At 37.8% G+C, this 14191-nt stretch overlaps 1 protein-coding gene across 9 annotated transcripts in view; it reads right to left on the reverse strand.

Moving 5' to 3' along the window:
- LOC111874328 (alpha-aminoadipic semialdehyde synthase, mitochondrial) overlaps positions 1-14191 on the reverse strand; it is an 87431-nt gene that overhangs the window by 37466 nt on the left and 35774 nt on the right. For all 9 annotated transcript variants that reach the window (XR_004514089.1, XR_004514088.1, XR_004514086.1 and 6 more), the window contains 4 exons: positions 11384-11609; positions 6974-7101; positions 5721-5995; positions 4487-4658 (listed from right to left, as the gene is read on the reverse strand). Coding sequence is in view for 1 of the 9 variants with exons in the window: in XM_033755407.1 (XP_033611298.1) it covers positions 4487-4658; positions 5721-5995; positions 6974-7101; positions 11384-11609 (801 nt within the window). In the remaining 8 variants the exon portion in view is untranslated. The remainder of the gene's footprint in view (positions 1-4486; positions 4659-5720; positions 5996-6973; positions 7102-11383; positions 11610-14191) is intronic.

A 14191-nucleotide genomic window follows, 5' to 3' on the forward strand; every position in this document is an offset into this window, starting at 1 on the left:
ATTTCATCCCTCTAGATATGACTTCAATGACAGTATTCTCTGCCTGAATCACAGATCTGACATCCAGTACTATATTACTTTCAAGTGCATCCCACACAAGCATTCTTTGTTTTCTCAACAATACCCTTAGTTTCCTGTTTCAGACAACTTGTAATCATCTGTTCACTGACACATCCATCCCTTACTTTGACACATGATGATTAATCCTGTAGGCCTATGGCATAGTTTTTCTGTTTAATATCATATATGGTAGTAGTTTCATGCTATCCGCCAACTCTGTCAATACAACTATATTACAGTTACTCACATCTTTTCACTGCCTAATGTTTTATCGCAACAGATATTCCACCTGTTTCACTGATGGTATGATTGAATGGTATATAAAATACAACTGAATTTTATTAATGGTGCCTCAAATTGTGATAGTAACTCCTTGCAAATTAAATGCTATATATGTAGAGAAAAACTGTTGCTTCACATCATTTGTAAATACCATCCAGAGCTAGACTTAAAATTTCAGCCTCTCATTCAGTAATAATGTTGCATAAAACTGGCATTCCATTCTGTCTTTGAATTTGTACAAATGGCAATTTTTGCATAGAGTTGGTGTAAGTTCCAGTTTTTCTTGTAACCACCTTTGTACTTCATCTCAGGACACAATTTTGGAGAAATATTTTTCAGCTGGACAGGGTTGGACACGAACTCTGAGTGCAGTGTTGGATGTGTTCAATGATTATTCTGACAACAATGTGCCATCTAATCATTTTCCTGAATGGTCCACACATGAGTGATCCAGGCCACCACACCCTCCAGATCTTAACCCAACCCATGCAAGTTTTCTTATGAAAGACACACTTTAAAAAAACAAACTGCACAAAACCGAAGAACTGAAAAAAGAAAATTCAGCATCAGTGAAGAACTCTAGCTGCAGTTGTGTGAAATTTCTGACATTAGCTCCCAATAGTGCACATACTGAAAATATGTTTACATGATTGTCAATCTCAGAAGACTACTGAACTCAGAGATGCTAAATACAGTGATGTTTGCGGTGTAATAGGTAGTAAGTAATTACAGGTAGACAAAACTGGAGCATCTTATCAGAAAGACCCTATAAGAACTGTAACAGCAGCATCTGATTCTTTTCAACACATTACTCTCTTGCATAGTGCTACTTCTCTTCTTGACATAATCTGCCATTTTTACAAGTAACACTGCCATTTGCATAGAATCTCATGATATCATAAATCGGTGAATTACCACTCTTTCACAAGACTGGCAGTACTTCAGGAAACCTCATGGCAGCTCATATCTTCTGACTTTGAAATATACTTCTGTCTCTCTCGTTCTCTTGTTTTATAATCTCACAGCATGATAGTGTGAACAGTGCCATGAACACACCAAAGGCTTAAAATGGGTTAAAAGATATTACATTTATATACACTGAGAGAGCACTGAAATTCATGATTATGAACCATAGTTTAGTAACCCTTAAAAGAGTAAAAAATCATCTTCCATTCAGGCAAATATGATAGCATTCTCCTTTAACATGATCCCAATGTGCAAAGCAAAAACAGTTATAAGTAATTTCTCAAAGTTCAAGAATAACAAATAATGTTCGAGTTGAAATAAAGAATCTTTTCTTAATTAAATCTAAAGAATTTTAGACATGCACATGACTAAAAATAGTACTGTTATATGCACATACTCTTGCAAGCATAGACACACACACACATATAGGGTAAGTCAAAGCCCTAGAGCCAAATCTTAGGAGCTTCTTGAAAAGAAAATTTGGAGCAGAAACCAAAAACAAACAGTTTCATCCCAATTTCAGACTTATGGCATTTCAAAATTCTAGTCTTAATCTTTCTGTATATTCATGCGGTGAAGCCTTTATGTCACAAGATAGTGATCATATTGCATTCACTTATGGCTCATATTACAACCACCAGGAAAGCAATGACAACAAAGAAACATGATGGCATGATTTACTAATGTGGAGTATACTGATGCATTTTGTGATGTAAAATGCTACAGTTGCATTGAAGAAATACCAGCACAGATATCCAGATCAGAGTTAACCCAACAGACATGTAACTGCAATGGTGCACTACACTCTGAGGAAACTAGGTGCACTCATGCCACCAGTACATGGCTCATGCAATGTGCAGAAGGAAGAGGAAGTGTTAGATTCTGTACATGCTACTCTGTTGGTTAGCACTCATCAGATCTCATACGAAACAGGCCTGCACTTGTACAGTACTGCAGTTTGACACACTCTGCATGAGTATCAGTTATACTCTTTTCATGTACAACTTGTACTTTGTACAAGGGCTACAGCAAGGGGACAATATCTTTCACATCAAGTTCTGTCAGTGGATTTTACAAAAACTTTAGATGAACTTGACTTTCTGTGCCATATATTCCAGACTGATGAGGCAACATTCAAAAGGAGTGGAGTAAACAATCTCCACAGCCTACATGAATGGGCACTGGAGAATCCTCATGGTATTCAACAATTTTCATTTCAAGAAATATATTGCACCAACATCTGGGTCAGAATCATTAATGATTACCTAATTTGACAAACAGCAATAGCAAATATCTTAGTGGAATCCAGTATGTTGATTTCCTAGAAATAACACTTCCCCTTTTATCGGAGGATGTATCCCTTAATGTTCACATGGACATGTGGTTTCGGCACAACTCTGCTCCCACACTCTTCACATTAAGTACATAATTAGTTGAATAACCTATTTTAGGCGCATGTGTTGGCCATAGGAGTCCAATTGTTTGGCTTCCCCATCCCCTTGATCTTAACCCACTTGATTTTTACCATGATATGACAAAGAAAGAGTTTATGTTACAGAAGTATAAAACTGCAATGACCTGATCAGTCAAATCCTGGTAAATGTGACAGACATTAGTGGCCAGCATACATAACAGCTTCATGTCAGAGATTCCATTTTATATCCCTGTGAATTGTGCATGGGCTAGAGAAGATAACCTTGAAGAGTTCTTGGAAAGAAATACACAGAACTGTGCTCAAATTCCCATAGCATAACCAGATATACACGTATTAGTTAAACCAAATGTAAAATTAAAATTCATTAATAACATCAGAATCTTTGCTTTCCAGCCATTGTAACTGAAAGCAAAAACTAAGGATGTTAAACATGAAGAACTGAATGTACACATGAATTGACAATTATGTAATTTCAATAAAAAGAGGAAAAACATCACAATCTGATGAAACTGATGAAGTGAACAACTTATTTACATTTTCTGCTCTAGATTATATCCCAACACCTCATGAAGTTCATAGGATCTCACCCTCTGTCTCTGTGTGTGTGCACATCTGGCACATGTGCACACTAGGTGAATGAAAAATATTTTTCAGACTTTGAGATATGATTCCGCACATTAAAACAATGAATAGTATATACAAACATGTGTCTGAAATAGTCACACTTCAGATCTGTGGCCAATTTGGAATTTTAGAATATTTGAAGAAAGCAGCTTATCTAGCATAACTTATGTTTTTATTTCACTGTTTACAAATGTACTGTGTCATCCTGTCGAAAGGCAGTCATGAGTTTGTGTGTGTCTCGCACCATACAGAGGCAGTTTCCAGTCAATATTTCATATTTCATGAGTGGATTGGTGTGACAATCAAATTGTGCTGTTCTGGTGAAATGGAAATTAATTACACAAATGCAGAAATGGCAGACATAAATTTCATGTATGGTTTGGCACACTCACCACATCTCAATCCAATGGACTCATTTTATGGGAATATTTGAAATATTTAATTTATGCGACTTCAGTCCCAGGTGAACTGGAGTAGCAGCAGCATGTGAAACAATTACAGGAAAGGCAGACATTTTTTTTAACATGAATGATAATGTTCAAAAACCCAGTATTCCTGAATGTATGGCTGGCAATCCATGTGGCACAATGTTCAGCTCTGTGTGGAGACAGGTGGAGAGTATATCAAACTCTTATCACTGATACATTCAGAATTACTTAAAATATGCTAGTTAGGCTGTTGTCCTCAAATGTCCTAAAATTCAAAAGGGCTATAGTTCTGAATATGCTTTCACTAAGCATTTACATGTTCAATCCCTTAAGAAGGTTCCAATGTTTTCAGTTCTTCATATACACTTGAGAGGAGAAGATACCTTCCTTTGCCCTCCACTAACAAAACAAAATTTAAGATGAACACTTATATCATATGATAGAAGACACCTTGTCCTTTGTTTCACTAAACATTTGCATGCATAATCTCTCATAAAATTTGAATTCTTTAGGGTCTTGTTATGAATTTATGTGAAAAATATACCCACTACAATTTAAATGAGACAAGTCTGACTTCCAGCATCTGGTGTTGTTCAATGCAAGACCTGTACTATAGCAGTAAGATCAAATGTGCAGCCACAGAGGTCTGGAAAGTTGTAAACTGTGCACTTTTGCAGTTCTGAATACTTACTCCTGCCACAGAAGGGCTGAAGTTGTGCTTTTCAAGGGGTTGAGTGGCATCAGACTGAAGGATGTCAAATGCATAAGGGTAAAGAAGGTCTCCAAAGAAATCAGTTGATTCTCTAGGGAGCTGAGTTGGCATGTTATCTATGGAGCACACCAGCACGCCAGGGCCCTTGAAGCTGCAGCATAGAAAAGTAAACCAAGTAACAAATTGAACTCAGCCTTCCAGGATAATTGGGAAAAACAGGTTGGGTTTCACTATCATCAGAATAAATGACAGTTAAAACAAGAGAGGAATATTACACCATAGTATATAATATTATATTTAAGCATCCTGTTGCACTCCATACGATAAATGATATAATGATACAAATTCCGTCCCAAGTGCAAACAATATATTGTGTCCTTGATCTTGCTCCTCTACACTACATGTTTCGGCCTCAGACGGCCATCATCAGGTGTATAACACTCACGTTGCTGTCACACTGCACCCAGCCCAAAATTTAACATTTAAAACACTTTCCTTGTTATTATCAACATCTACTTCATTGATATCTGTCTGGTTTGTAGATTATTTTACACACGTTAATTTTGACGTTCCTGTAGTAGCACTATAAAATCTTTAGTTCTAATTTTAAAATCTTTTAAAATTTTTTTCTCTAAATTTTAAATTTAAAATTTAGAGAAAAAAGAAATTTTAAAAGATTTTAAAATTAGAACTAAAGATTTATAGTGCTACTATAGGAATGTCAAAATTAACGTGTGTAAAATAATCTACAAACCAGACAGATATCAACGAAGTAGATGTTGATAATAACAAGGAAAGTGTTTTAAATGTTAAATTTTGGGCTGGGTGCAGTGTGACAGCAACGTGAGTGTTATACACCTGATGATGGCCGTCTGAGGCCGAAACATGTAGTGTAGAGGAGCAAGATCAAGGACACATAATATATTGTTTGCACTTGGGACGGAATTTGTATCATTATATCATTTACCATAGTATATGTTAGGAAGCCATTCTTTCAGTGTCCATGAATAAAGATCATTTGCAGTACAAAGAAAGTTAAGCACAAAACAAAAAAGTGTAACATCTTTTAGTGGCATTACTACAAAGAGAAGTATTACAAGATTATCAGCAAATCATTAGGACTCCTAACTTACTCAGAAATTAATATGTGAAAAAGGGAAATTGAAATTAACCTTTCCGAAGGTAGAGAAAGACTCTTAAAAGCTGACCTTACCTTTTTGTATCCTTGTTCCGATCTGCATCGTACAAACAGAATGGTGTGTCAATTGTTGTGCATTCGTTCATAAATTCAACAGAACCTCCTGGATCAGCTGAGATATCACAGATTGCCAGCATTCTGTGAGGCAAAGCAGGAGAGCCAACTGAAGATGGAAGCCATGGGGTGTTTGCAGGTCTGAGTAGGGTTTTGGCATCTGGAATAGTGAGCAGCTTGGGCGAATCAACTGCCCAGTAGATGCCATTAATGATGACAGAAGCATATGGTGCTATCTAAAATAAAAAAAAAAAATACCACCATCAGACACCTGAAGGGAATATTATTCCTGACGGTACATACTTTATGTACTGTGCTACAGTACTAAAGAAACTTAGGATCTTTTTAGTGAAATCTTCCTTTCTTTCCCAGAAAAAGATTATTCTGTACTGAAGCCAAGCAACTTCAGAAACATTTACAGTTAATTGTCAGTATAAATTTTCAATATATGGGGCTCAAATATTATCATAAATTCACTCACACATGGAGCTGAGCCTTTCTTGAAAAGCTGCCAATTGTGCAGCTACTCTAGAACTTCCCAGCATTTTATGGAACCTGAAGGTTCATTACTGTGTTCACAAGAGCCCTCCACTGATCCTCATCCTGAACTAGATCAATCAAATCCATACCATTCCATCCTATCTCTCTAAGATCAATTTTAATACATATAGCTAGGGGGAACCAGGATAGTGTAGTCTGTATAGCAACTGGCTACAGGCTGGACGACCGAGGGGTTAGAGTTCGAGCCCCAGTGGAGTCAAGAATTTCTTCTTTTCTTCGTCGTCCAGACTGGTTCTGGGGTCCACCCAGCCTCCTATCCAATAGGTACTGGGGGCTCTTTCTCCGGGGGTAAAGCAGCAGGGGCGTCAAACTGGCCACTCAACTCCATCTAGTGCCGAGATCAATAAAATGTGGAGCTATACATCCATTTCCCCATACGTCTTCATGGTGTACTGCTTAATTAGTTAAGCATAGGGACAACTTTACCTTTTACCTTACATACAGCTATGGTATTGAAAATGTTTTCTTAGTTTTCTTAAAAGTCGATTAACAGAGTTTAACAATAATTTTTATAGCAGTTATGTTACAGCTGGAATGGAGAGACCAAGTAACAGAAAAAAATACAAAATTACATTGTTTTCAAGTGATCTGTAAGACAGGAGCTAGCTTCCCACTGAATCACAGTTTTAAATTATGCAATCACATTGACCAACCTTCTTACTAAATGTTGAGATGTATCGGGATGGAAACTTCTCAAATTCTTCAGAGTCAAATCCTCCACCTTCTTTTCTCTCCAAATAATGCCTTCTCCGCACCTCACATCCATAGATTTTAGTGTGAGCTGGCAAAGCAAGCAATATGAAATCAAGACAGATGTAAACTGTAATTAATCCCTTAGTTCCCTTTTTCAGATTAACTTTTGCATATCTGTCCACCTACATTCTTCAAAGAGACTGTCGCTAATCTCTTTGCCTCAGATAACCACAGCCATCTCTAATGGTAGTCAAACCCAAATGATGCTGAACTAAAAATCTCACATCTGAAGTCTGAAATCACAACTTCCTACATTGGGCAATTTTTCTTAATACATATCTAAACTTAAACTAACCACACTTTATAATAACAACCACTTACGCACACATATACTTCCATCTCCAATGCAACTTTAATTTTCATTTACTCCTCCTCTTTGCTACTTTTTTCGGCCATAACCAATCTTCATCCTACCAATTGCTCCACAATCACCCTCACCTATCATCTAGGGCTGGTACAATAGGCCAGAAGTGGCTGCAGTACAAGGGACTTTGGTATTCTTCAACAGCAGCACATGCATTGCCACCGCAAAATCCATACACAAAATGCATATCACAATATTCCACGTGTGAAAACACAAAAGGCATTTCAGCAACTCCACACAACTAATTTACCAACCATTCATGATGCGGCCGCAACGTACTCTGTAGGTAGCACATGAGCTTATGGCTAGTGTGAATGACCACACTCAAGGACAAACATAGATAAGACTAGCCAGCTGACAGGTACAGTGCGTGGACCCACCAGAAGACCACACATTATCTCCGTAATCGTTCAACTTTGGACATAGGTGTTTTTTTGAGTTATATCAGCATACTTTAACATAAGCAACACCCTCCCGAAGTCTGGCACATTCCTCCTGGGACACCCTGTATACAAGGCCTCTGTCAGTCCAGGCTCAGTACAGCAGATCATCCCCTAGTTTGAGTAGCTCCTGCTATAATGGCAGTCTAGTCATTTGAAGAGACGTATGATTGACTGCCACCAAGTTTAGGCCTCTTATATTTCCTGTGTTGGGCTTCACCTTGTTCAGTGTTACGAGCATTTGCATTTTCATGATTTTGTATGACTTCTGCTTGTTGTCTGCATAATTTTGTTATATAATCATATATTTGGGTAGCTTGTTAACAGATGATGGAAGGTGTACTTGTGAAATTAAATCCAGGATTGCCATGGCAAAAGCTGCATTTAGCAAGAAGAAGAATCTTTTTACCAGCAAATTGGACTTAAATTTGAGGAAGAAACTAGTGAAATGCTACATTTGGAGCATAGCTCTGTATGGGGCTGAAACATGGACACTTAGGGCAGTAGATCAGAAACATCTGGAAAGTTTCGAAATGTGGTGTTGGAGAAGGATGGAGAAGATCAGTTGGACCGATTATGTGAGAAATGAAGAAGTGTTAATTAGAGTCAGTGAGCAGAGGAATATCCTACATGAAATAAGAAAACGGAAGGCTAATTGGATTGGTCATGTTTTACGCAGAAACTGCCTTCTAAAAGAAGCTATCGAAGGAAAGATAGATGGGCGGATAGAAGTGACAAGAAGATCAGGAAGAAGACGTAAGAAAATGCTGGATGACCTTGGGGACAGAAGAGGATACTGTCATTTGAAGGAGAAAGCTCTAGATCGCATTAAGTGGAGGAATTGTTTTGAAAGAGACTGTGGACCTGTCGTCTTGACAGATTACTGATGAAGATGAAGATAATCATATATGTATGAAAGTTTGAAAGCCACATGCGAATTGCAAACCATTGCACACCTTGAAACATTTCCAATGGTGCAAAGAACATTGTTTTGCAGATGCTGCAACTTCGGTATATGGTTGTCTGCTGCAAACTCCCAGGCGGGGCAATCCTAAGTCATTATACTCCTAATGAGTGCTTTGTGGAGGGTTAATTTAATGTTAGCACTTAAATCTCTCATTTTTTTTATAGAGAACATACTATAATAAATGTTCTGAAGGCCTTGGCTTTGATCATTTCTATGTGCAATCTCCATGTAACTTCCTTATTGAAGATTACATCAAAACATTTTATATTATTTACAAATGGACTGTTCCATCCATTCGGTGTAAGATGGGACTTAGAGAAGTAGATTCCCTGAGTTTTATCCTAACTTATTTTAATATTCCAGCACCCACAGCATGTTTCCATTGAGCTGAGACAGCACCGGGGTTTTCTGACAACAAAATCCCCCTTGCAATCTGTCACATACAGACAAGTATCATGGGCAAAGAGGGTTAGATAAACACCAGATGTTTGGGAGGCATCATTTGTCTATATGTTGTACAAAGCAGGGTACAAGACAGAATCTTGAAGCACCCCCGCTTCCATTTCGTTTGGCACAGATATTCTGCCTTCTACAGAAACACTCAATCTGCATTGTGAAAGAAAGGAGCTAATGAGCTTGGTCAAGCTGGTTGAAAGATCCAATTTAGGCAACTTACATAGCAAGCCAGAGTGCAATGTATTATCAAAGGCTTTCTTTAGTAACCACAAATTGCCTAAAATATTACGGAAATATGAAAACAATGTCATAATAAATGACATGAAATACAACACCACCTTACCCATGAGTGATACTGACTGAACAACAGATTCTCTCTCTATATCACATTGCAATCATTTAATAATTGGTGTAAAAGTTGTTCTTGTTTTATTTTATGAATACAGAATTCAAACATCAGATGATCTGGCAATCTTAGTATCAAACAAAACAAATTCTCTTTTTCAGAAGAAAGTCATAAGATTTATTTAGCCACCACGTTTACATTTCAAATGTGTTGCATTTTCTTTTATTTAAATGTAGAAAATTAAAATTCATAGTAGGTCAAATAGTGGTTTTAAGTATAAAAAACTACAGATACTAGTTGAGAATGTCACTAACTTTGAGTGGAATGTGTTCTTACAATCCTGAACAAAACAAAGTATCATACAGAAATGAGAAAACACAAGAATATATGATTAATACTTTTGTCTTAATAATTAGAACACTGTGTGGGAACATCCCACATACTATCACACTGTTTCGCCAATCAACGGACAACACTCACTCCTATGTCAATAGCACATTGCTGTCAGCTCTCATATTTATACAGCACCCGCTGTCTAACTCACTTGTCACCATCACACGCGCCAACCAATCACATTGCTGCCACCACTCATATTTATACAGCATTCGATGCCCAGCTCACTCATAATCATTACATGCACTAGCCAATCAGCGCTCACAATAGCAACTACAAGTCTATCTCCACCCACCAAGATTGGTATAAAAGACAGAGCTCCAACCCAGCAATCATCAGTGACCACATCAGCCAGTCAGCCATCACACTTAGTACAGAGCAATCACTCTTCGGAGTCATCGGCTCTTCACTGCATCAGGGACAGCTGCCTTGGCTCTCCGGTGGTCATGCCCAACACACCGGACAACTGGCGCAGCTGCCGCCACTCCAGTGACTGTGCTCCACGACCAGACGTCTTCCAGCAACCACGCACTGTGACCAGGCAACTTCCGGCAACTGCCGCACTGTGACCAGACAGCTAACTCAGCTGCCACAACATTAGCCAACACACCGCAGCCAACATCTATTTCTACCGGTGCACGCAGCCCTACATCACCGGCCAGACAGACCAGCCAAGGCCATAAAACTCTATCTACCGCGGTGGAACAAATGGCCCTTTTCAGGGCCCGCAAGCTTTCTGAAGTGGTTGTCTATTGGAGTATCAACAAATCCCACAACTGAAATATTACTGAATAAGCGCAACTGATAAAATCTGAAAATAAGGAAATAGCCAAGACCAGCAAGCAGAACTATAAGAAAAACTGATGAAATTACACAGGAATGGGCAACAACAGGACTATTCTGAAAAAAATATAAAAAATAAAAGAAATCAAATGATGATTGATATGAAAATATAGCAGGAAAAGAGTGGATGTCAGTTTTAAAGGAGCAATAATAGAAAGTAAGAGATCAATGCAGAAGACATGTCATAAGGTGACCTGCCCTAGTGAAAATGTCACCAGATAATCACGAAAATAATAAACAAGCCATAATAACCAAACACATACTTTATGGGTAGCAGTATTTCTACACTAAGACAGACAGACACTCCAACTTCTTGAGCAGGAGCTTAAGGCCTTGTTCATAGCAACTCAACATACAAGTTAGAAAAATTAATTCATTAATGAATAATTTAATTAAATTCTCTGTTTCAGTATCTGCACTGACAGTTCCATATATCTGTATTAATATTAACTCTTCCTGCAGCTGAGTTCACATAAAGACTTTCATTAGCAAGTGACTCACATCCATGCTCTGCCACCTTCCTTAGCATGTCTGGTGGGACATATTCATGTGGCAACTCCTGAAACACTTCCTGGCCTCCCTGAGACACATTCCCACTGCCTGTGAACACGAAAGTCAGAGGGCCAATGGACTTAGGCATCATTCCCAGAGCTATCTCATACCCAGCATCTCTTATAGCCTGTCGAGCCATAGATGAGTTCCTGTAGTTGTGTGCTGGTCCTATGTGCTGTAACAGTACAATAATCTCAAGTTCAGTTTATGCTTTCCCACCGCCTACCAATCTATCTCAGTAGTATTCTGGTGATTATACAATTTAGGTTCATTCAAAACCATATAAAGCATCAAAACCGAATGAACCACATTCAGTACTACTGATTCAGCTACTTGATGGCCCAAAAACTACAAGGGTGTAATCATTATTACTTTTGTTTCAGTTCTACTGCACTAATCTATTTTTCAATGTCTCACAACCCTATGGGCCTTCACAGACTGGTACAGGGATAGCTTCACTTTAATTTTTTTACCTTTTAATCATATTGATGCATGGGCATATTCAGCTTTTATGGTTTAAGTACAGGATATTTGACTTTGCTTTCAACATTAATTAACTAACTTCATGAAGCTGAGCCAATCTTGAGAAGAGACCAGTTGTGGAACTATTAAAAAATTTCCCAGAACTTTATGGAACCCAAAGGTTCATTACTATGTTCATGAGAGCCCTCCACTGGTCCCTGTCCTGAACCAGATCAATCTAGTCCATACCATCCCATCCTATCCTCTCTCTCTAAGCTCCATTTTAATATTATTCCCACCTATATCTTGGTCTTTCTAGTGGTCTTTTTCTTTCTGCTTTTCCCACCAATATCCTTTATTCATTCCTATTCTCCCCCATTTGTGCTACATAACCTGCTCATCTCATCCTCCTTTACTTGATCATTCTAATTATACTTGGAGAAGAGTACAAGTTATGAAGCTCCTCATTGTATACTTTTCTCCAAACTCCCATTACTTCATACCCTTTCTTTCTTTCTGGCTTTCCCACCAATATCCTTTATGCACTCTTAGTTTCCCCCATTTGTGCTACATGACCTACTCATCTCATCCTCCTTTACTTGATCATTCTAATTATACTTGGAGAAGAGTACAAGTTATGAAGCTCCTCATTGTATAGTTTTCTCCAAACTCCCATCATTTCATACCCTTCAGTCAAAATGTTTTTCTGAACACACTGTTCTCAAAACACCCTCAATCTGTGTTCCTCCCTTAATGTCAGAGACCATGTTTCACATCCATACAGAACACAAGACAAAATTACAGTTTCCTATATTCTAATTTTTATATTTTTAGACAGCAAATGAGAAGACAAAGGGTTATGGACTGAATGGTAGAATGCATTACCCAAATTCAGTCTCCTCTCAATTTCCTCATGAATCAGGCTTTGATTTGTTACAGGTGTTCCCATCAGTGGCGGCTCGTAGCTAAAATTAGTGGGGGTGCTGCTCCAGAAAATTTGTAACCTTTGTTTTAAAATTGTATAAAAGGAAACAAACATGTATAAAAAGAAAATTTATTCAGAAACTTGATAAAATCCTAAAAGAACAAAATCAAACATTTTTTACTTACTTTAACCTAAATTGTTACAGTTCAAGCTTAATCTGTTCATTTAAAATTGAAATCCATTCTTTTTAACCTTTATATTATGCTCATTGATTGAAAGTCTGTATGCCTCACTAAGTTTCTCCTTAATACTTACGGTTCCTAAAAGTGACAGTGAAACTACATTATCAACGTGCTTCTTTGACTTCTCATGCTTTTCAGTTTTTTCTTTCATTTTGTTTATATTTCTAAAACCATCTTTTGTCCGCATTACATCACCCCCAAACAGCAAACACGGGAAGCAAAACAGTGCATTTTTTACTTCACAGCCGCAAAGCCAACTTTTCTGTTTGTACCATTCAGAATTAAAGCTACGAATATATTTCTTGTTCTTGCTTATGCCTGGCTGAGATATTAGAATATCAGGTGTTAAACGACCTCTTTTCTTAACTGCAACTTTCTCATGGAGAGACAGTTGTGAAAACTTAAGCTGCTGAAGTTCACTTAGAGTTACAGAACTTATTTCTCGGGGATGCAAGGCCATGGTTAAAGTTTTCTGTTAAATAAAAGAACCGAAAAAAAAATGAATCAAATAGAATAGCTGGAAGCAGGATAATAACCTAATTCTACAATTAACTCATATTTTTAAGCCCAACACACGTGGAGTAAAAAAACTACCTTCCACCAGCACGCCAGGGTCAGCACCGGTCGGCACTGTCGTTCATGCAGTGCTCCCTCTCCCTTGCAGCCTCGCATGTAGCTTCCTATGTGTGCATGCGCACAGTCAACAAACACCTCGCCACTGGAACTGTGAAACTCACAGTTCCATACAAAGATTTGGCTACTGACATTAAGCTTAAGGATTATATATTGTATTGTACAAATATAAAGAAAGAATTAAAGAAAAAAGGACTCATTATATAAATGTTATCGATAATATGAAGTGGAAATTGGGGGTGCTGCAGTTCCACAGTGCCTATACATGGACCGCCCCTGATTCCCATAATATCTTAACATATTAAGGACCGGTGATTTAAATATTTAAATCACCCTGGGGACCGCCATTATTAAACCTACTATCCTAACACTTGCACTGGTCACTTTAAAAATTAATATAAAATCTCCTAATTGATTTTATGAAACCAAAATTTTTGGAGAACACTTACCAATGCTCCTAGAAGTGCTTGAGGGTGTGACACTTTCACTTTTTAT

The sequence above is a fragment of the Cryptotermes secundus genome, unplaced genomic scaffold, assembly GCF_002891405.2.
Source record: "Cryptotermes secundus unplaced genomic scaffold, Csec_1.0 scaffold2511, whole genome shotgun sequence".
NCBI classification, from domain to species: domain Eukaryota; kingdom Metazoa; phylum Arthropoda; class Insecta; order Blattodea; family Kalotermitidae; genus Cryptotermes; species Cryptotermes secundus.